Source organism: Triturus cristatus, chromosome 2_2 (genome assembly GCF_964204655.1).
Source record: "Triturus cristatus chromosome 2_2, aTriCri1.1, whole genome shotgun sequence".
NCBI classification, from domain to species: Eukaryota; Metazoa; Chordata; class Amphibia; order Caudata; family Salamandridae; genus Triturus; species Triturus cristatus.
Genome location: NC_140582.1, coordinates 431025350 through 431048851, shown reverse-complemented (window position 1 = coordinate 431048851; position 23502 = coordinate 431025350). Strand labels below are relative to the sequence as shown.

At 47.2% G+C, this 23502-nt stretch overlaps 1 protein-coding gene across 2 annotated transcripts in view; it reads right to left on the bottom strand.

The window, feature by feature from the left end:
* NAA15 (N-alpha-acetyltransferase 15, NatA auxiliary subunit) overlaps positions 1 to 23502 on the bottom strand; it is a 703732-nt gene that overhangs the window by 299028 nt on the left and 381202 nt on the right. For both annotated transcript variants that reach the window (XM_085641522.1, XM_085641523.1), the window contains one exon: positions 18232 to 18401. In XM_085641522.1, coding sequence (XP_085497648.1) covers positions 18232 to 18401 — 170 coding nt within the window. The remainder of the gene's footprint in view (positions 1 to 18231; positions 18402 to 23502) is intronic.

The window sequence follows — 23502 nt, the reverse complement described above, 5'->3', positions numbered from 1 at the left end:
ACTTGGCAGAGGCAGATGAACGGGAGCAGAGAAAGTTAACACAGGACCTACCTGAAGCAAGATGGTGGCAGTCGAGGACCTGCCAGAACGGGTCGATGCGACTGGGGAGCTGGCTCACAGTGAACGCTTAGCTGCTGCAGAAGAGGTTAGCGAAAACTGGGGGGTTTGACTGGGAACACATATTGTAGCCCACACATGCCGTGTTTCAAAAGCCCTGAAGAGGAACATGGGTACCTGTGTGTCCTACTTACTCCTGGGAAGTGAGGAATGTAGACGGTGGTAGGGACAGAGAGGTGAGTTATTCAAGCAGTCCACCAGTTTCTAAAAGTGACCAACATAATGCTGGAAGAAGGTGACTGGTACAGAGAATGTGAGTATGTGTGGATGTGCTCCCGGATGATGGCATCACTGAACTATACAGGGGTGTAGGAAGCTGGCTCTTTATATGCTGGACCAAAACGAGGTACACTGTGCAAAGAGTCCAGGCAACCGTTTTTGGTGTACAGAGGCAAAAAGGATAACACTAAATGTCCTCTTTTGTAGTAGTGTGGGCAAGCAGTTTAGACTTCTCAAGGGGTAGTGCTAAGCAGTGGTATTACACAGAGGCAATAAATGCGACATTTAAGAAGAAACTCTAGACCAATTTAGAAAAGGAATATGCTACTTACCAGTATGCATCTGTTCTTGGCATGTAGAGCTGCAGAGCCACACACTAAGGATAAGATCGCCATCTGGTGTTGGGCTCGGATGATTGCAGGTGGTTGTTGTCTTCGGAAGAAGCCTTTTGGTCACGAGATTGGTGACTCCTCCCCTGGACAACAGTGCGCATGGGCATCCACTCCATCCTCAGATTGTTTTTCGCCATGATGGGAAATGATGGTGTGTAAGAAGTAAAGAGAAAGGATGTCCATGTGTAGTATCTAATTAAGACAATGCTGGAACAGATACAGGTCCCGGGGAAGCGGGTGGGCGTGTGTGGCTCTGCAACTCTACATGCCAAGAACAGATGCATACTGGTAAGTAGCATATTCCGTTCGAGGCATATGAGCTGCAGATCACACACTAAGGATAGACTATATAGCAGTGTCTCCCCTAGCGGTAGTCACCTGTATCAGTTGCAGCAGTTTGGAATCGAGTTTTTAGGACAGCTTGGCCTACTGAAGCTTGTTGTTTGGATTGCACATCAACACAGTAATGCTTAGTGAAGGTGTGTGTAGTAGACCATGTGGCTGCTTTGCAAATGTCTTCTAAGGGGATGTTCCCTAAGAATGCCATAGAGGCCCCTATTTTACGCGTGGAGTGCGCCCTAGGGGGAACGGTAAGAGTACGTTTAGCTTTTTGGTAACATATTTGGATACATTTGACTATCCATCTGGCGATACCCGATTTGGAAATTGGGTTGCCTTTGTGTGGTGGAGCGAAAGCAACAAACAGTTGCTTGGTTTTCCGAAAAGGTTTGGTTCTGTCGATGTAATACAGCAAGGCTCTTTTAACATCTAAGGTATGAAGAGCCCTCTCAGCTACTGAGTCTGTATTAGGGAAGAAGACTGGCAGTTCCACTGACTGGTTTAGATGGAAAGGGGAAATGACTTTAGGGAGGAATTTTGGATTTCGTCCTAAGAACCACTTTGTTCCGATGTAGTTGTAGGAAGGGTTCTTCGAGAGTTAAGGCTTGTATTTCACTTACTCTTCGCAGGGATGTGATTGCGATGAAAGCCACTTTCCATGTTAGGAACTGCAGTTCGCATTTGTGCATTGGTTCAAATGGGAGACCCATGAGCCTTGTTAGAACAATATTAAGGTTCCACACCAGGGAAAGTGGTAACCTTGGAGGAATAATTCTTTTAAGACCCTCCATAAATGCTTTAATGGCTGGTACCTTAAAGAGGGACAGGTGTCTATTTTGCAAATAGGCTGCTAATGCCGCTAGATGTAGACGTATAGAGGAATACGCTAAATTGCATCTTTGCAAGTGCAATAAATAGCAAATGATGTTTTGGATGGAAGCATCCAGTGGTTGTATGTCATTGTTAGCGCAGTAAATGGCAAATCGTTTCCATTTTGCAGCATAGCATGCCCTAGTAGTAGGTCTCCTGGCTTCTTTAATAATATTCATACAGTCTGGGGGAAGGTTGAGGTACCTGAACTCTAAGACTTCAGGAGCCAGATTGCCAAGTTCAGTGTTTGAGGATCTGGATGTCTGAATTCTCCATGGTTCTGGGTTAAGAGATCCGGGGAGAGATGCAGTTTTTGATGTGGAACTAGCGATAGTTCCAAAAGTGTGGTGAACCAGGGTTGAAGTGCCCAAGTGGGAGCCACTAGGATGAGTGTCAGCGACTGTTGTTTCAGTTTGCGTACCACAAATGGAATGAGTGGGAGAGGCGGAAAAGCGTACGCAAATCTGCCTGACCAGTTCATCCATATTGCATTGCCCTTTGACCGTGGGAACCTGGCGGCGAAGGTTGGGCATTTTGCGTTTTCTTGTGTGGCAAACAGGTCTATGTCTGGTTGTCCCCACTTTTGGAAGAATGGGAGTAAGACTTTGGGGTGTACTTCCCATTCTTGTATCCGCTGTGTGTGGCGACTTAAGAGGTCAGCCACCTGGTTCTGAACCCCTGGGAGGTGTTCTGCTAGCAGGTAGATGTTTCGGGGAATTGCCCATCTCCAAATTTGTTGCGCCAGTTGGGACAGTTGTAGAGAATGTGTCCCTCCTTGTTTCTGTATGTAATACATTGTTGTCATGTTGTCCGTGCGGATGAGGACAGTTTTGTTTTGTAGATGCACTTGGAAGGATTTCAGTGCTAGCAACACCGCTAGAAGTTCTAGGTGATTGATGTGGAACTGTTTTTGTTGAGTGGTCCACCGTCCTTGAGTGGTGTGTTGAAGGAGGTGGGCTCCCCACCCCGTGAGAGATGCGTCGGTGGTCAGCACAACTTGTGGAAGGGGCTCCAAGAACGGCCGCCCTTTGGACAGGTTGATGGTGTTCCACCATTTCAGTGAGCGAAGTGAGCGGCTGTCCACCAACATCAGATCGGTAATTTGTCCGTGGGCCTGATTCTACTGTTGTGCTAGACATTCCTGTAAGGGACGCATTTGAAGGCGTGCGTAGGGTACTATGGAGATGCATGACGCCATCATGCCTAAGAGTTGCATGAACACTCTTGCGGGGAGAGAGTTTTGTGTTTGAAATGTTTTGATCAGACTTTGTATGTTGGCTATCCTGGCTATGCTGGGATAAGCTACGGCTTTGGCTGTGTCTATGGTGGCTCCCAGGTATTGTTGTACTTGGGAGGGTTGTAGTTGAGATCTGGGATAGTTGATGGTAAATCCCAAGTTGTGTAGGGTTTGAATAGTGCGGTGGGTGTGGTGAACGCATTTGTCTAAAGTATTGGCTTTTATGAGCCAATCGTCCAGATAGGGGAAGACATGGATTTCTTGTCTCTTAAGATATGCTGCCACAACTGCCAAGCATTTGGTGAACACCCTGGGTGCAGTTGTTACTCCGAATGGGAGAACTGTAAACTGATAAGTGCTGACCGTCTACCACGAATCATAGATCCTTCCTGTGAGCGGGATGCATAGGGATGTGAAAATATGCGTCCTTGAGGTCTAATGTGGCAAGGAAGTCTCCTTGTTGAAGTAATGGAAGGACCTGTTGGAGAGTGATCATGTGGAAATGATCCGATTGTATGTACTGGTTTAGTAGTCTGAGGTCCAGTATGGGTCTTAAGGTTTTGTCCTTTTTGGGAATGAGGAAGTATAGGGAATATACTCCTGTGCCCTGATGTTGTAGTGGAACAGGTTCTATTGCGTGTTTTTGAAGCAAAGACTGTATTTCTTGTTTGAGGAGCGTGAGGTGGTGAGACGTCATGGGACGGTGCCTGGGTGGTATGTTTGGGGGTGGGTTTATGAGTTCGAGGCAGTAGCCAGATTGGATAATTTGTCTTACCCACCTGTCTGTAGTGATGGTATTCCAGACAGGTAGGAACTGTTGAAGTCTGCCCCCGACCGGAGTGGAATGGTCTGGGGGGAGTGGTGGCAAGTCACTGTTTGGTGGCTGTAGAGGTGCGGGTGTTGTTGTTGTTGCCCTGTCCTCGGCCTTTATTATTTTTTTTTTTTTTTTTTTTTTTTTTTTAAAAACCTTTATTTCGATAGATGCACAATACACAGCGTCTGCCTACAACCCCCTCGGGGCCGGCCGCTATGACATTGGAGAACATAGAACAATAATGTCAGGATAAGAAAAGGTTTAATTTTATGGTTTTGTCGAGTACAACGTAGTGTACTTCGAACAGAGTCGAAGCTAATCACTGACCAGGAGAGACATCACCGTTCACGGAGCACCCAGAAGGAAGCGTTATATAGGAAGGCATTGGTAAGGAGACAGGTGGCCACCATCCAGGGACGAAGAGCATACACTATACCACAGAATGATAAAACACAATAAGCTCCTTACTAACACTGAACCCCGACCCCGAAGAAACAAAGAAACATAAAAGAAAAGGAAACCAAAGAGGAAGGGAGAAAGAAAGAGAGAGAGGGCCATAGAGACGAAGAAGACATAGAACACATCCCATCCCCCCACCCTGCATACCAGCGGAAGGCCATGGCCCACCCCCCCCCCAATAGGCATGCCTGTCGCCCCAAATGAACCCCAAGTAGGAAAGAGAGTCCGGAGAGTGGGAAATAACCTCCCAGTCTCCGACTCCCAGAGAAGGCAGGAGGAGGAAATGTTACATACTCCCGGTCACCACAGCCCATTAAGCATCCCCCACCCTGAAAATCATCAGCACAACTGAAGAAGCAAGCAAAGCGGCAGGTGGGGAGACTCCATTTCAAATGTGCGAGCAAAGCAGATAATTAGCAGCCTCATCCTAGTCCCCGCCCGCCAATACGTACAGCAAACTAAAGAAAATCGCCCAGCCCCGGCCCGATCCTGAGCGGCCCCACAGATCCACCCCCGCGGTAAACAGTAGCAATTTACACACATGCGGCACAACCGATACATAAGCAAATATTCTAGTCCGGGTCATGCCAGGCGGTCAAGCAGGATCATCAAGGGAGGCAACATCAACCCTGGCCTGAACGCGGAGACCCCACCAAACATGGCCGCCGCTGGGAGTGTACCTCAGGCAGAACAAAGGAGCAAGATGGCCGCTCACGGCAAAGAAGACGCAGAGGGAGAAGAAGCGAGAGTTCCCAGTCATAGACCATCACCACATCGATAGTGACAAACACAGTTTTCCCCACCGAACGGCACACACTCCGGCGATGTTGAGGCAGACACGGCAACACCCGCAGAGGCAGAGTCTCAGCTTGTAAAGTGGAAGGGAGCTTTGTATCTGCAACTTGATCATTAGACAAACCCTCGACACTGTAACCAGGGAGAGGACGATCCATAGTACCCCCCTGTCGCCAATTTGTATCCGCCTCAAAGGGAATGAGAGGCATTGGGGGGTCAGACAACCGCAGTAGTTCCCTGGATGGCATAGCAGCATCGATCTTCCACTCCAGTTCTCGAGTGCGTTGGCACCATGTCGCCCGCAAGTCCCCCAGGGCTAGAAGGATATCACCATAGGTCAGGTCTGCTCCCTGCTGCAGCATGCCGACTGTATGTAAAGGCGCCACCGGGACACCCTCCAGCTCGACAGCAGGCAGTGAAGCCTGCGTCAGGGACATGGCGGCCTCCGCCTCTCCGGCGAAGCAGACCGGCGCCGACACCATTTCCGCCGCCAGCCCACCTCGGAGGGGTGAGGGCGACTCCATAGGACGGAGGAACAATAGTGAGGGCAAGAGGAGTTGCTGCTCGCTATACGGGGCTCACACGATGGGAGAGCCCTCGGCTGTGTTGCAATGCGGGTGGTGGGCGCTCTCAAACGGTCACCGCTCTGACCGCTGGTAGGAGGACAAAGGAAGATTCGCCAGCCCGGACCCAATCGTACAGGAATTCTCTCCGTCGCGAAGAAGGCTCCGCCAGGCCGCCCACTCCACGTCCGGTCACATTTCCCCCGGCGCCGGTCCAGCCCCAGGTCGTCTCACCGTACGTGATAAGCGGTGTCCGGCGGTGGTGGTCGGGCCAGAATGCGTGGGCAAAGTCCAAAGTCGGCAAACTCTATGAATCCTCGACCAAAAAAGCCGGCGGGAACATCGGAGGAATGCGGGAAGTATCAGCGCATTCGTGGTTACATTTGCTCGCGCCGTAGGCAGGATTAAAGATCAGGATGTCATGTAAACAGCAGACGGGCTGCGGAGCCGGGAGCTCAGACGTCCTGTCCCCTCGGCCTTTATTATTGTTTCCTCGATAACCTCCTCTAGAATATCCTCTGTTAGGGGATGTTTGACCCGATGCTTTGAAGGTGGAAGAGTTGTCTGTTCCCACATTTTTGGAAGCTCCTCTATAAAAGGAGCGACGAAAGGAGCCTCTGGGTTGAGTAGACTGCATTGCTCCCATAGATTTGGCAGTCTCATTATCTTTCTTCCTTTTTTCTAGGGCAGTGTCTACTGCAGGGCCGAATAGTTGCTCCTGATTAAAGGGTTGAGCAAGAATGGAGGTTTGTACTTCCGGCAGAGTCTTGACCAATGTCTTTTTGGGTGGTGTTGGGGTAGGGGGGCTGGTGCTCACAGGCTGCCCCGGATCTGAATCGTCGGCCTCGGACACGATCTGGAGATCTTCGGAGTCATCGTCAGGGACATCCTGTGCAAAGATGTCTTCTGGTTCCGGAACCAGCTTGGCCATGATATGGCGTCGAGCTCTTCGGTCCCGGATGGTTTTCTTCTAACGGAATGCGGCGCAGGCTGGACAGCTGGATTCGTTGTGGTCTGGTGAAAGGCACAAATTACAGACCTCGTGATCGCTATGAGGGAACTTTGCTCCACATTGGGGGCATTTTTTAAAAGGTGTCCTTTCCATCAGCCGCGTCTGGAGTCGGTCCGATATGGTTTTCGACGTCGAGTTTTGAAATTATGAGAGTTGTAGTGATTGCTATAAGTTTTCTGCTGGAGTGGAAAAAAGTTCATCCAAACCCAATGGCGGAAGAAAACAATCTGAGGATGGAGTAGATGCCCATGCGCACTGTTATCCAGGGGAGGAGTCACCAATCTCGTGACCAAAGACTTCTTCCGAAGACAACAACAACCTGCAATCATCCGAGCCCAACACCAGATGGCGATCTTATCCTTAGTGTGTGATCTGCAGCTCATATGCCTCGAACATAACATGTTTTAATATAAATTTTGACATCAAGATTATCGGTATCAGGTAAGTACTTTAGAGGTTATCAAATTTTAGAGTAAAAATAGTAGAAAATGACAGTTTTCAGATTCAAGGCATGAGCCTCAAACACAGTAATGTTACCCTATGGTGGGGGAGGCGGGGGGACGTGAGTGTCTGAGCACCCCTGGCCGGCCTGCCCATAAATCCTGCTAAATCCTGTCAAATAGATCCTCCGACCTACCGAGAATGTTCCTAGAGTGACTAGGTGGCGACTAGATCCCGCAACCCTGCTTTGTTTACTTGGTGCTGGTGACGGAAGAGACGCGGCTGTGGCCTCAGGGCCGTGGCTTAGACGGAGGGCCACGGCTGAGGGGCTCATCTCGCTAGACTTCGAATGGGGTTTGCAGCCTCGGTACCCCCCCAACCCGGGAAAGGGGGGGTGACTCAGGGGCCCGACGGAAAGAGCTGTGGGCCAGGGGGCGCTGAATTGACGTGACAAAAACGACATGAGGCAGGGGACCTGGTGCTGCGGCTGTGATTACCCCCTGGGTATTGTGCCTCCGTGGGTGGACTGATCTGACCGGGAGCCTGGGTGGGGGCACGGCAGGTTGGTGGGTGTGAGGGGGCTGCCCTTTGGGGGGGGGGGGGGGGGGGAGACACACATTTGGCCCTAGCTGAGAGAATATCTAGAGAGATCTTTGGTGCGCTGTTGAAGGACCGGGTGCTTGAGCGGGCAGGGGCTCCCCCCTGGTGCGTGTGCGGCGCCGGTCACGGCATTGTATGTGCGACTAAGCCATATTCCAATACACTGGCCAGGGTACCCAGGAATAAGAGTGATAACACGGTTCATGGTGGTGTCCGCTCTGGAGACAGTGAAGATCGTCAGAGGGCACGGAGACAGCGAATCCTAACGGGGCTCGGCTCCCACAGCTGAACTGGTGATCCCCTGCCTTTGGGCAATTTTAACCTGGGACACAGCGGGGGTCTAAGCGGTTGCAGGCCCCGTGGAAGAGTTAGACATAGAAGAGCCTGCTCATACAGCATAAGGGGAGAACCCTGCAACTGGTGTGGTGAGGAACCCGGGGGCTTCAGCAGAGCGAGTGCCTCTGGGGACAGGTGAGATAGGCAAGGACAAGGCAACACGGTCGATAGGTGCCAACACGCAACAAAACCCTCCCCCCCACCTCCCCTCGCAAATAAGGCAGACTGGTGGTAAAGAAGGGGTAATAGAGGACAATGAGGTTGAGCCTTCCCGTGCTGAACTATTGGCAGCTATACAGGGGTCCAGGAAGGCCCTTGAAATTCGTATTGAAACAGTCTCTAAGCACATTAATTTCCTGGGAGCAGACCTACAAAAGATATCAGAGAAAGTGACAACGTTTGAGGGGGATATAGTGGACCTCAAGGGAGGGGAGGTAGTGATGCTCAAGAAGCAGGTATCCCAGATGTCGGACTACAAAAGCCCTGGAGAGTCAAGCTGAGGATGCAGAAGGGCAGAATACGTGGAGACAGGGTCCGCGCAACACTTTCTGGAACAATGGATAAGCAGCCAATTACGCCCCCAGGGGCTGTCCGAATGTTTTGCAATAGATAGGGCACACAGAGCGCTGGTCCCACCCCCTCCCCTGGAAGCACAGCCAAGGGCTATCATCGCCAAAGTACTGAGCACAGCCAAGGGCTATCATCGCCAAAGTACTGAACTACCATGACGGGAACTGTATCCTGAGAGCCGCAAGAGAACAACAGAACTTTACTTTTGAGAACAACATCATCTCCATTTACCCTGACTACACAAAACAGGTGCAAGACCAAAGAAAAACATTCCTGGGACTTCCAAATCCAGTATATGCTTTCATACACTGCAAAGCTAAAAGTACTGATGCAAGGCAAAGCTCACTTTTTCGACTCCACAAAAGAGGCGTTGGAGTGGTTGGAGGTGCACTCCCCCCCAAGAAGCAGCACCACATCAAGTAGGTATGAGGTTTCCGCCCTGGAAAGGGGTCAAAGCGAATGGAAAGTGAGGCAGAGCTCATAGGGACGAATACACAAACGAAACATAGAACTACTGTGGGTGAGGATGGCACCATGCAGATGGGGGCACTGGACGAGCAGACCCCATCATCACCGGATGTACCACAGACTCCAACATCGGACGAACAATCACAAGCTTTGCATCCGACAGAGGAGGTTGCACCAGAAACGCTACTGGAAACTTTAACGGCAGTAAGGAGACTGAGAAACGTTCCGGATAGACTCAGATACCTGGAGCCATTGATTGAGTATATCGAGCATTGTGGAATGTCTGACTCATACAAGGGCTGAGCGAGAGTGACTGCGGGTGTCTTAAGTTCACTAAGGAATCTGTGGGCTCGGCTGATGCAATGGGGGGGGATTGGGGGACAGCGAGACTTAGGGGAGGGTGCAGGAATTGATAGGGTTACTCCAACGAAAATTAAGCTTTATTGGGATCACAACCTTTATATGGAGCGGGATTGAGGGACAGACAGTTTAGAGAAAGATGTAGAATGGTTCAGCGGTGTTATCATGGCATCAGAAGTTACATTTCCGAGTTGGAACATTAGGGGCCTAGGCACTTGTACCAAACGCTATATAATCCATTTCTTCGTTTAGTGGCACCACATATCTGTTGCCTGCCTCCAAATGACACAAACGGATGATGCGGAGGTCAACAGGGTAGCAAAGAAGTGGTGAGGCCAGCTCTTCCATTCATCCTACTCTACATACGCCAGGGGGACCTTAGTGAGGGTAGCCCCTGGGATACCATTTACCATTACATACTTGGTAGCCGATCTACATGGCCGCTTTGTAATCCTGCGGGGAACCCTAGATGGTCAGGATATCCTCCTATTGAATACATATGCCCCAAACACAGATGACCCTCTGTTCTTTCAAGTTATACAAGACTTAACTACAGAATTAGACATACCGCTGCTGTGGATGGGGGACTTCAATTGTATACTAGACCCAGACCTAGATAGGTACAGCCCTAAGCCTCAGATGACTCGGATGCTCCGAGCAATTATGAGGGAACTGGACATAGGATGTCTGGCGAGAAAGGGACCCGGCCCAGAAACTATTCACGTGCTTCTCCCCTACTCACAACACACATAGCAGGTTGGACAGGATTTTGGTGTCGGCTGCAAGTGGGAAGGGAAACCCTGTCTGAGGCACTGACAGACTACATGAGAATCATCTGGAGTGGGACGACTAGCAGAGCCACAGAACGGGAAGCTTTAAAGGCGGTAGTCAGAGGAGTGGGAAAAGCCTTGACATACGGGGTTCGCAGCCAGCTACAAAGGGAGTTGAGGGAGAAGCAGAGCACCGTGGCGGAAGTTCAGGCAGGGAACCCAGCATGCCCGGAGAGCGATTGTTAAACAAACGAATAAAAGACCTATGGGACAGGTTAGACAAACATACGCTGCGCCAATACCACCAAACGACTGAATGCCGAGGGGGATAAGTCTGGCCGACTACAGGCATGATAGTAAGGAAAGAGCAGTCATTACCCACGATGACGTGCCTGATAGACGCGGCAGGGGAGCATGGTGCGCACCAGCGAGGACAGAGTGAGAGCCTTAAAACAACATTTGCAGACAGTGTACACTGCACATGCGACAGTCGATCCGGGACAATATGTGCCATTCTTAGAGAGATTAGAATTGAAGCGCCTCCCAACTGCGGGAGTGAAATTACTTGACACTCCGCTGACAGTCACGGAAATCTGTGAAGCTTTGGGGGCTATGTCCGGATCAAAGGCCCCGGAAGCGGATGGCTTTCCAACAGAATTTTACCAGTGATATTCAATAAAACTGGTGCAGCCACGGCTACAGGTATTTGAAGAGGCGTATGAGCAGGTCTCCTGCCCCCAATGTGCGGGACGTTGAAATAGGTCTGATTTTGAATGGGGGGGGGGGGGGGCAGAATCACTCTGAGGAATGGACACAGGAGTGGGGCACACGACAGGGCTGCCTGCTCTTGCCACTATTATTCATGCTAGCCATTGGATCACTGGCAAAATGGGCGGGCATGGATCTCGAACAGTGGGGTATTTAGATGGGAGAATCGCTCCAAATGATCTCTCTTTATGCGGAAGATGCCCTTTTTGTTGTCGCTTCGTGAAGCGATCCGGAGGTTATTACGGCTTATGGAGGACTTCAGGGTGTACTCGGGGCTGCGGCTTCATAAATGGAAATCTTTGATTTTCCAGTTGGCCTGCCTGACTACTGTATCCATAGAGTGACTGCCTGACCTGGTGGCTGGAAAAAGGAGACACTATTTTCCTCCATTGGATAACATTGACTGTTTTTCTATGAAAAGTTTCTAAGTGTGAAGTTGGAAAACGTAAAGAACCTTTTTAAAACTGTACTAACAAAAACGATTTTACTTGCCTGTTTACAGGAAATGTCTCAGTGTGGGATCCAGGTATACTACACTGTGTAATAAAAGTAATCTGAAAGTAATGCACTGGTCATTTTACTAAAAAGCCTATTCAAAGTTTATGTACTGTATTTACAAAGCATTGCATTTCTCAGTAACAATACTGTAAGTCAAAGCAAAGTGCATATACAATTACAATCCGAACTGTATTCCAACTATATATTTACTGCAAAGTGTTTAACACTAAGCTGAGCCAGACTTGCTTGGTTCTAGGAAATAAAATAACTAAAAGAATATTTATATACAAAAACAATTGATCTGAAGTTCAGTCTGAGTGTGTGAATTCATTTGGTGACAGTGTGTACAATAAATCGTTGTCCTCTGATAAAGCCATACTGCTCAACTACACTACCACAAAAAGAGAGTAAGGTGCTAACTTTACCGCTGTCTACCTTTGGGCTTTCACTGGACTCTGTGCACACTATACCTCATTTTGGTATAGTATATACAGAGCCAGTTTTCTACACAGTCTAATTGAAAAAGGTGTTCTTCACAGAGCTTAACAGCCTCCTAAAAGAATCTGGGCGACAAAAAAATAAAAATAAAGAGACTGGCCATGCCATAGATGAGGCTTCTGAATCAAGATGGCATTGAAGTGCCGAAACTGGAGGTATACTATTGTCCAGCACAGGTGATAAGGCCTATGCGATGGATTGCGGGCCAGCAAAGTGTGGCGATCAAGGTAGGTCTGAGTGATGGGGAATTGAGTGCTGATTGACCTTTTGCATTAAATACACATATCCCCTTCAGTATAATTTAAAGCAGGCACCAATCAACAGACTGAATACAGTTATATCTCTGTTGACCATGTATCTGGTACTAACTAATGGTATTTTGTCTTTAAGAAATTGCTGCTATGGGTGTGGCTTACTTCGTTATAACTGATTTAATTGTTTGATACGCTCACTGGGTTTAACAGCACTTGTGCCATTAAGATGTAAAGATGTGTATTCGCAGAACTGAAATAAGAGCTGCAAAAGGAAATGTCATGTGCATGTATAATAAAAATAAAAAGGAATAAACAGCAATTAAAAACGACTGTAATTGTGCATTCCTTTGTTCTGGACCAATATTCAACTATCTTTCAAACACACTACCAAACTCTTCACCCCAACTATTTAAACACCAACAATTTTGGCTCACTATCATACCCCACTATTTTCCCTACTTCTCCAGCATAACACATATAACCTCTTCTCTCCCAACATTCCTTCCCTTGAGTCATCCGCCCAAACTCCCTCACCAATTACCCTGTGTACATCTCTCCCTTCTTGCCTCCTCAAGCAGCACTCTGACCTACTCTCCACTTCCTCAACAATCCAAATATCCATCAACCTCCTTGATCCTCTCATCTCCCTCAGCCCCAGCTAAACTGTTCATAAACCTACACATATGCACTCGATGTTCATCTCCCTCAGTACGCCTGCCTTTGAGAGGTAGCACTCCCCCAATACTAGACAAGCCCTCAACCAGTTTCGTCACTCAATGCTCATCTCTCCTTCCACACTTGAACTGATCTCGGTCTTTAAATTACTTCACCAATTTCACCACTTACCATCTTGACTAAATCAGCTTCCTGTCTTAGCACTCACCACTCCTCCCCTCCATATCCCATATCCTATTACTTGAACAGTCAAATCTTAAAGTCTTTGAAGCAGACTCTTCCTTTTCATCCGCCAGAGTCCCTGTTTATGTTACACCCAGCAATCCCAACAACTCTCAGACCACTTCGGTCAAACCTTCTATTTCCTTCTGTCTCAATATGAAATCCATCAGAAAGACAGTTCCCACATCTTCAACTTAATCACTTCTTCGCATGTACTCAAAGAAATACAATTAGGGGAGAAGACTGGCCCTATTATCTGATTGAACCACAGAGTAGCTACCTATGACTACAAAAGATCAACACTACTATTTTTCCTGATTTAGCTAAAGAGACGCATCTGTACCAGTTAGGTGCTCACTGTCGCACACAAACTGTCTAATTTCTGCTTCTCTTCAGACCTCCTCCCCCCTTCAAATCCTACCTTAACATCATATGCACAAGCCTTATTCAATCCCACCTCAGGGCTACATGATCTGACCACTCACCTACAAGTCGTGTGTGGCATTGTGCATTATATGTTAGTATAATTACTGTAAGAATGTAGTGTAAGAAAGTGTCTGTCTATAGTGCACCAAAGTAAGGTTCTGTGTGTACAGAGTCCCCAGAGGTTTGGCAGAGTTTAAAGTTAGATATAACCTTACTCTCTAAAGTGGTAGCTTGGTCGAGCAGTAAGGCAGTATCAGAGGACAGTGTAAATCATTTGATGTACACACCCAGTCAGCAAATGGTCTCACACACTCAAGAACTGAACTCTAGGCCAATTGGTTTGTATATAAAAATATATTGTTTTATTTTAGAACCACAGTTAGGTATATAAATACTTTCTCAGATGAGATGCTCTAGTTGTATACTTTTAATAAGCAATAGACTTTTAAATGCAATAGTTACAGTTGTTGCAATAGGCAACACAAGTTAAACACAATTATAACATTGAGCTCAATGGGAATCTTTAAGTAAATGTAATATCAACTAGGTTTTTCTTACTCAGGGCTGGATCCTGGATTCAGCCCTGGTGCATTTCATGTAAACAGTGGAAGAAATAGTTTTTGTTACCCATGCGATTTTTAAGGAATATTTGTATGTTTCAAAAATCAACACTTAGAAGAATTTCTGGCAAAAACCAGGCAATATTATCCTATGGAGGAAAGTTTGGTTACCGGAAAATCGCAGTTGTAATTACTTTTCAGGGATCTCTCCTGGTAACAGGTGAGTAATTTCGTTTTGTTGATCAGGTGATTTTTGTGAATATTTCAAAGTTTCCAAACTCGACACTTAGAAGAATTTCCAAGTGAAAACCAGTCAATGTTACCCTATGGAGAACATGTGAGTTAGCGGCTTTCAGGTAAGTACTCAACTGGCAGAGTTAAGGTTCTGGGGTTAGACTCAGGGGTCTCCCAGGATCAGGTAGGTACAGTTACACCCGCAGCGGCACAGGGGCATCCGGGTGCAGTGAGAGTAGGCCCAATGTTAGCCTATGGCGGGCAGGAGGCCTTTGGTTGGTGGCTGCTAGCAGGCAGGCCACGTGGCTGTGGGAGCTGGGCTCCTGGTCACTTACACAGGGCAAGTGGGGAAGTAGAGTAGGACAGATGCTGCACTTCCAGGGGCCCTGGGGCGGCTGGGTGCAGGGTGCTTTTGAGCCGTCAGGCGCTCAAAGGATTTCCATGGGAAAACTGCAAGACGAACAAAGGCTGCAAACACGGACTGAGATTCTTCAGGTGCGACCACCACTTCGAGAGGTAAGTTGGGAAGCTGTGGGTTAGGTAGGCACCCAGGAGTTGGGCACAGGGGGTCGCAGGGCTCCGGGGTGTCTTTTGGCGTCTCGAAATCTTACCCTCTGCTGGTCGTGGTTGGGGGGGGGGGGTCCCTGGTATTGAGGCTGCAGGCATCGTCAGGAGTGTGGAGTAGGGTCCTTGGGTGCTGGATTCTTGGTCACAGTCGCCGGGGGGGAAGTCCTTGTGGTCTTTGTTCACTCAGGCACAGGCCGGGTTCGGCGGGTGCAGAGTTCGCTGGATTCGCGGTTCCTGGCTGGCACCAGGGTTTGTTGCTGTCCCAGTCTTTAGATGAGCAAGGCAGTCAGGTCCTCCGGGGTTTTTGAGGTTGCTGACCCTAGGAGACGCCGGGATTTAGCAGGAGCAGGTTCGAGGGTCGACAGGCCTGTAGGGCTGGGGCAAAGTCAGTTGGTGCTGTCCTCTTGTTAGCAGCTGCATGGCAGGTCTTCTTGTTCTTGTTTCGGAATCAGGATTTGAGGAAGGAAGGGTCAGGGTGCCCCTTAATACTAAATTTAGGGGCGTTACAGGTAGGTAAAGGGCAGGGACCAATGGGTCCCTTCCCTGGGGTGGGTACACCCCCTATCCTGCCACTCTCCAGTGGGAGGGGGGCAGGAGCCTAGTCCTGATTGGGTAGGGCTCCTCATCCTCAATATGGCGAGAGCCCGGAATTGTGCTTCACCTCGTCTCCCCACCTGAGGGGTGGGGTTGGCAGAGGCTGGCACACCCCTTTCCTCACTTAGGTCTTCCAGCCAGAGTGGGGGCCAGAACCGGTGGGGACCAGTTGCTGAGTACAGCAAGTGGTCTGGTGAGGCTCACAAAGGCGGCATGCCTTTGAAGCTTCCCCTGCCCATCCTGGGGGAGGATGCCTAGCACCTCGACCAGGATGTGCATTGTTGCAGGCCCACGAGAGGGGATGGCTCTCTACCCAGGGGGGGAAGCAACATGTCTGCTGGGTGGCAGCCTAAGCAGCCTCTCAGTTAGGACGCGGGTTGTGCGTTAGGTTCAGGGGGCAACTAAGTTGCCCTCTCTCGTGCATGTTACATTAAATCCCACACTGGCATCAGTGTGGATTTAATGTGCTGAGAAGTTTGATGCCAAACTTCTCAGTCTACAGCGTTGCCATTATGGTGCTGTGGAGTTCTTGATGACTACCTCCCAGCACCATATACGCCTAATGGCAGCACTGCACTTAGTGCCCAGGAATGGACCTGGGTACTGTACGGGTACAGGGCTCATGCACCTGTACCCACACCACTGCCATAGGGCACCCAGCTAGAGGGGTGACTGAGGAATGCCAGGGCAGTGTGTTGTTGGCATGGCACACAGGGATGTGTGCCATGTCGGCTGTTTTGTTCTGCACCAAGACACTCAGCCTGCAAAGGCAGAGTGTGTGTGTGTCAGGGTACAGGGGCCCCTAAGGGTGGCACAATAAGTGCTACATCCCTTTGGGGTTTCTCTGGTCACAGCGCCCTGGGTACCTAGGGTACCATTTACCAGGGACTGACATGTGGCCAGAGATGCCAATTGGGTTTACGCTTCAATGCAGTTTTAGGGAAGGAACACGGGCCCTGGGTACCTGAATGAGTGTGCCCTGGGCTCCTGCCAATCAAAGTACATCAGCAATTCAGCAAAAAGTGGGGGCATACCATGCAAGAAAGATGGCACTTTCTCACATGTAGTGACTAACATTTGTTAAAACATTTTTCATGATAGTGTGCCTATATTACATACATTCATCCACAAAGACAGCTGCCTTGTGAAGGGGATTAAACTATCACCCACACTCCTGTACCGGTGGTCCCTAGCCCTACATAATACTGAATTGATGCCCCCATTGTTGCCCTGTATTGATAAATGCTAAAGGAATAATTGATGGACGGAATGCTGAACAATGCCATGCATTTACCCCAGTACAGAGATCTGGGCCTAAATCCATCATTGACTAATTTGCATATGATTGGGTCCAAACTGGGGTGGGGTGGTGAGCAAAAGAACGATGGATTAAACCCAGATCTTTGTGACTGGGGGTGAATTTTTCCATTGTTCAGCATTTCGTTCATCATTTGGTCCTGTTGCTTCTCCATTGATAAATGGCCTTTTCTGTCAGCTATGACAATGAAATAGCCGCAACAGCAAAACAAAACTGCAACAGCTTGACTAAAGGGAGCAGACTAGGGCTTGGCTGGGTAGGCTATCTACATTTAAAAAGCCATAGGAAATGGTTCTATCTGAAAAGAGGTGAGAGATAGTTTGCATCTAAGCTGACATGCTATGTCTGTGTATGGAGCCTGAGCTTTGCCAGCCTTGCCAGATTTCAAAGGACAGCACTTAGGTTTCAGGAGCTAGTGCAGAGAGGGGCTTCGGTCGGGTCATTTCCATACCTCACCAGCAGCGGAAGATGCAACCTCAGGAGAAGAGGGCGAGGCCATGGCTTTGCTGACACGTCAGCTTAGTGTGGCAGAATAGAAGAGGGCGATACCGGAAGCTGAATTGCGAGGCTGATGGGAGCACAAACCTGAGAGGAGCAATTTGTATGAAGCTGAAAATCCGGATCCTTAGGACAGAGCCAAAGAAAGTGTGGACAAAATATGAAGATTATGCTCATAATCCAAAATGGCTTTGTGGAATCTTAGTGACTACCACCTCCACAAATTGCCATTCAAGCCACTTCAAAGCAAGTCCGAGTCCCACAATACATCCAAAATAACTTTTAGTGTTGAGCAATGAGCTCCGGTATTCCCTCAACTGTTTTGAGGTCCTTACGAGATTTTTCAACAAACAGACAACTTCTACGTGAAATCTCTGGTCACACCTACAAACCCAAAGGTGGACAAATAATCTGAAATGGTGGGCAAGTAAGGGGGAATGGAAGGCTTATGCCTGAAGTCATATCCAGCCTCTAAGTCGATGCTCAGCATGAGTAGATAAAAAAAACATTTGTAGTGAAAAACTTCCAGACCCTACCATTAGATGGCAAAACTATGCATATTAGGTGAAATTTCATAAGATTTCATGTTGGAATATTCAAAGGCTACATTCTAATTAGTCACAATAAGCACATACAGACATCAATTGTAGTGGGACTCGTGTGAGTGCTGCATCACCAGCTCCCAAACGCAGTCATAAGGAATAAAATGCAACGTTTCACATGGAAAACATAGCCCTACATGAAATATATACATTACCTTGTATATTTTAGCTTTTACAAGGAAGAGTTCTATCAAGGTTGGTGTGCTATCTATAGCCGCATTGATGTAATCCAGAGCTATAGATGGTTGTCCAATATTGTTATAATGCTGAGCCAAATAGTACTGCACCCACAATAATGTGGTGGGAGGTTCTTCTTTACCATCATCTATTTACAAACAAAAATTAAATGGGAAAAGATATAATGATCTGCATTATATCAATAAGCAAATATTTTTCACAATTCTAACTGGTTCCCTTCCTTAAAAAACAAAGCAACCATGTCAGCCCACTGTAAACACATAATGCTATGCACCATTGAAGAAAACATTTGAAAGGCAAGACTGGCACTTTTCAGTCTCTTTGAAAACCCCAAAATCTACTGTCTAATGTATTACTGGCCAAATTGCATACTAAGACACCTTGGCATACTGCATGTATTCAAACGACAGCACTACTTTCTTTAAATGCTACACCACAGACACAAACAAATGCTCAACAGTTTGAATGGCTGCTATATGGAAGTTCTTAACAGCTTGAACTAATAACTGTGGTGAAATATAATACAGTTTTATGTTACAGTAAGAGGCTACTGATAAAAAGTATATAATTAGAACAGAAGGCGTGCAGCTGGACAGATTGTCCATGATTTAAATATAAAAGTAGTAAAAGCTTTTTCACCACCCATGTAGAATAATTGGATAATTCAATCATAACCGTCCCCAGGCACATTCAGCTAGCTTGCTGATTAAAGGTTTTGCACTTCAGAGAAATCTAACTTTAGTTTCCATGATTAGGGAAGCATGGAGTGACTATGGGGAGCTGTGTGGAAGTTAAAGAAGGCTGTTGAGACTAACTGTTCATTCCTATAAGGCATGGATCACTGCAAACTTTTACACCTTCTTTCCAATTCGGTCCATTAGTGGACATTCCAAACACAAGTCTGAATGAGCTATGGATGAAAGATTATGGAAAGGAAAATGCTACTTACCAGTATGCATCTGCACTCGGCATGTAGATTTGTATACTTATGCATAGATCACCATCTGGTGTTGGGCTCGGATGTTTGCACTTTGTTTCTGTCTTGGAAGAAGTCTTTGTAGTCACGAGGTAGGTGACTCCTCCTTAGGACGATAGTGCACATGGGCATCAACTCCATCCTCAGATTGTTTTTCGCCATGAAGGGAAATGATGGAGTTTGTAAGAAACAGAAAAGATGTCCATGTGTAATGTATCTAAGTAAGATAATACTGGAACAGATACAGGTTCCGGGGAGGTGGGTGGGCGTGTGAATCTCTGCAGCTCTACATGCCAAGAAGAGATGCATACTGGTAAGTAGCATTTTCTGTTCGAGGTTTATGAGCTGCAGAACACATACTTGTGCATAGACTGTATAGCAGTGTTCTCCCCTAGCGGTGGTCACCTGTACCTGTTGCAGTGGTCTGAAAAAGTGTTTTAAGAACAGCCTGGCCTACAGTAGCCTGTTGTTTTGCCTGCACATCTACACAATAGTGTTTGGTGAAGGTGTGGGGCATAGACCATGCTGCTGCCTTACAAATGTCATCTAAGGGAATGCTCCCTAAGAATGCCATGGAAGCCCCTAGTTTGCGTGTTGGGTGCGCTCTAGGGAGAATTGTTAAAGTGCATTTTGCTTTCTGGAAGCATATTTGAATGCATTTGACTATCCACTTGGCAATTCCAGCTTTGGAGATGGGGTTTCCTTTATGAGGTGGAGAGAAAGCTACAAATAGTTGGTTTGTCTTTCTAAAAGGTTTAGTTCTGTCAATGTAATAAAGTATAGCTCTTTTGTCATCAAGTGTGTGAAGAGCTCTTTCTGCTACAGAATCTGGTTTTGGGGGAAAACTTAATTCAACAGATTAAGATGGAAAGCAGAGATTACTTTGAGAAGGAATTTTGGATTTGTTCTCAGAACCACCTTGTTATGATGTATCTGTAAGAATCGTTCTTGTATGGTTAAAGTCTGGATCTCACTCTCCTGAGTGAGGTGATTGTGAATAGGAAAGCTACTTTCCATTTAAGGAACTGCAGTTCGCATTTGTGTAGAGGTTCAAATGGAGGACCCATGAGCCTTGCAAGGACAATGTTTAAATTCCACACTGGAGAGGGTGGGATTGTGGGCGGAATTATCCTTTTAAGGCCTTCCATGAACGCTTTGATAGCAGGTACCCTATAACAATGACAAATGATGTCTCTTTTGCAGGTAAGGGGCAAGGGCAGCAAGATTTAATCTTATGGATGTGTATGCCAGATTACATCTTTGTAGATGCAGCAAATATTGTTCTGAATTGAAGCATCTAGCGGGTCAATTTTGTTGTTATTGCAGTAAATGACAAATCTTTTCCATTTGGCTGCATAACAAGCTCTAGTAGTAGGGCGTCTCGCTTCTTTAATAATGTTCATACAATCTGTTGGGAGGTTTAGGTAACCAAATTCTATGATTTCAGGGGCCAGACTGCCAGGTTCAGTTGAGCTGGATCTGGATGCCTTATCTCTCCATGGTTCTGTGTAAGCAGCTTTGGGAAGAGCTGTAGTTTTTGGTGTGGAACTACTGAGAGTTCCAGGAGTGTTGTGAACCATGGTTGACGGGCCCATGTTGGAGCAACTAGGATCATCTTGAGAGACTGTTGTTTGAGCTTGCGCACAACTAATGGAATGAGCGGGAGTGACGGAAAAGCGTACGCAAATCTGCCTGACCAGTTCATCCATATCGCATTGCCCTTGGACAATGGTTGTGGATACCTGGCGGCGAAGGTTGGCCATTTTGCGTCTGCGGCAAACAGATCTATATCTGGGTGGCCCCACTTCTGAAAAAATGGATGAAGAACTTGAGGATGAAGTTCCCATTCGTGTATCTGTTGTGTTTGACAACTTCTCTAAGCAAATAATGGGGTAACCCAGTATCCCTCAGAACCTGGGCAGTAAGTTTATAAGGTAACAGTGGTTCTGTCGGGTGAAAGTATTGCTTTTCGCATTAGGCCTAGTCACACATTGTTTAAACAATATAAAACAAATATCATTATACTGAAAACAACACACAGGACAGTTCAAATTCAAAGTAAATTCTTTATATATGAATTGCGTCATTCATATATACATACATTAATATTACCCGAAAGGCCGTCAGGCAATAATGTGGTGACACGAGTGACAAAGTGAATACTAAGTGCTCGGTGACAGTGTGTGTGAAGGTGTGATATGTACAGTAGTTTAAAATCGAAGTTATTCGAAAGTGGCCAGGGAAATGCAAAAGTTCAAGCTGCGCAATGGAAGAGTTCTTTCTTTGGCGCAGATTCTATGCAAAGGTCCACAGAATAGTCGACGTTTCGACCCTAGTACTGCACTCTTGAAAGGTCAGTGCGGGTCTTCATCAGGACTTGAAAATAAGCGTGACGGCCTTGAAAGGACTAAATCTAAGGAGTGGGTGAGTATCCGGCATAAGTCTCAGGATTCACTCCAGTGGTATATCGTGTGGATGGGACGATCAATGTGTCTGGTGGCGGTATCAATTGGCTTACGAAGCGCTGTCTAAGTTCAAGCCCTTCTGTCTCCTTAATGTGGGTTAAACAGCTTCATCAGACGAAGTTTGTTTCTTGTTTGGAAAAACGAACCGCTGGCCTCTGGGTCCTGGCTCGTATGATTAAATCGGTATCTGTTGGCTTGCGAAGCGCTGTCTACATTCTGTCTCCTTAGTGTAAGTAATCTTGTTTTCTTCAGACGAAATTTATCTTATTCGGAAGAACGAACCGCCGGCCTCTGGGTCCTGGCTCGTATGATTTAATCAGCCTAGCCAGGACCCAGAGGCCGGCGGTTCGTTCTTCCGAATAAGATAAATTTCGTCTGAAGAAAACAAGATTACTTACACTAAGGAGACAGAATGTAGACAGCGCTTCGCAAGCCAACAGATACCGATTTAATCATACGAGCCAGGACCCAGAGGCCAGCGGTTCGTTTTTCCAAACAAGAAACAAACTTCGTCTGATGAAGCTGTTTAACCCACATTAAGGAGACAGAAGGGCTTGAACTTAGACAGCGCTTCGTAAGCCAATTGATACCGCCACCAGACACATTGATCGTCCCATCCACACGATATACCACTGGAGTGAATCCTGAGACTTATGCCGGATACTCACCCACTCCTTAGATTTAGTCCTTTCAAGGCCGTCTCGCTTATTTTCAAGTCCTGATGAAGACCCGCACTGACCTTTCAAGAGTGCAGTACTAGGGTCGAAACGTCGACTATTCTGTGGACCTTTGCATAGAATCTGCGCCAAAGAAAGAACTCTTCCATTGCGCAGCTTGAACTTTTGCATTTCCCTGGCCACTTTCGAATAACTTCGATTTTAAACTACTGTACATATCACACCTTCACACACACTGTCACCGAGCACTTAGTATTCACTTTGTCACTCGTGTCACCACATTATTGCCTGACGGCCTTTCGGGTAATATTAATGTATGTATATATGAATGACGCAATTCATATATAAAGAATTTACTTTGAATTTGAACTGTCCTGTGTGTTGTTTTCAGTATAATGATATTTGTTTTATATTGTTTAAACAATGTGTGTTTGACAACTTAGCAGATCCGCAATCTTTGCGCTAGTTGAGAAAGCTGCAAAGAACGTGTTACTCATTGTTTCTGTATATAATACACTTCTGTCAGATTGTCCGTGCGGACAAGAACAGATTTGTTAATGAGATGTATTTGGAATGATTTCAATGCTAGAAATATTGCCAGTAATTCTAGGTGATTGATTTGAAGCTCCTTTTGTTGAGTGGTCCACCTGCCCTAAATTGTGTGGTTTAGGAGATGGGCTCCCCAGCCAGTGAGTGATGCGTCCACTGTTAGCAATATTTGTGGAACTGGGTCTAGGAAAGGTCGCCCTTTGGAAAGGTTTTGTGTGTTCCACCACAGCAGAGTGCGATGTGTGCGGCTGTCCACCAAAACCAGATCTGAAAGATGACCTGAGCCTGATTCCACTGACGTGTAAGCATTCCTGTAAAGGGCACATTTGAAGTTTTGCATGAGGTACTATGAAATTGCAAGAGGCCATCATTCCTATGAGCTGCATGAACACTCGAGCCGGTAGTGAGCGTTGGGGTTGAAGTTTTGTGATGAGGGTTGGCATTCTGGCTATCCTGGCAGGATTAGGGTATGCAAGGGCTTTGGAAGTGTCTATTGTGGCCCCTAGACACTGATGTATGTAGGGGGGCTGGAGATGTGATTTGGTGAGGTTTATTGTGAAC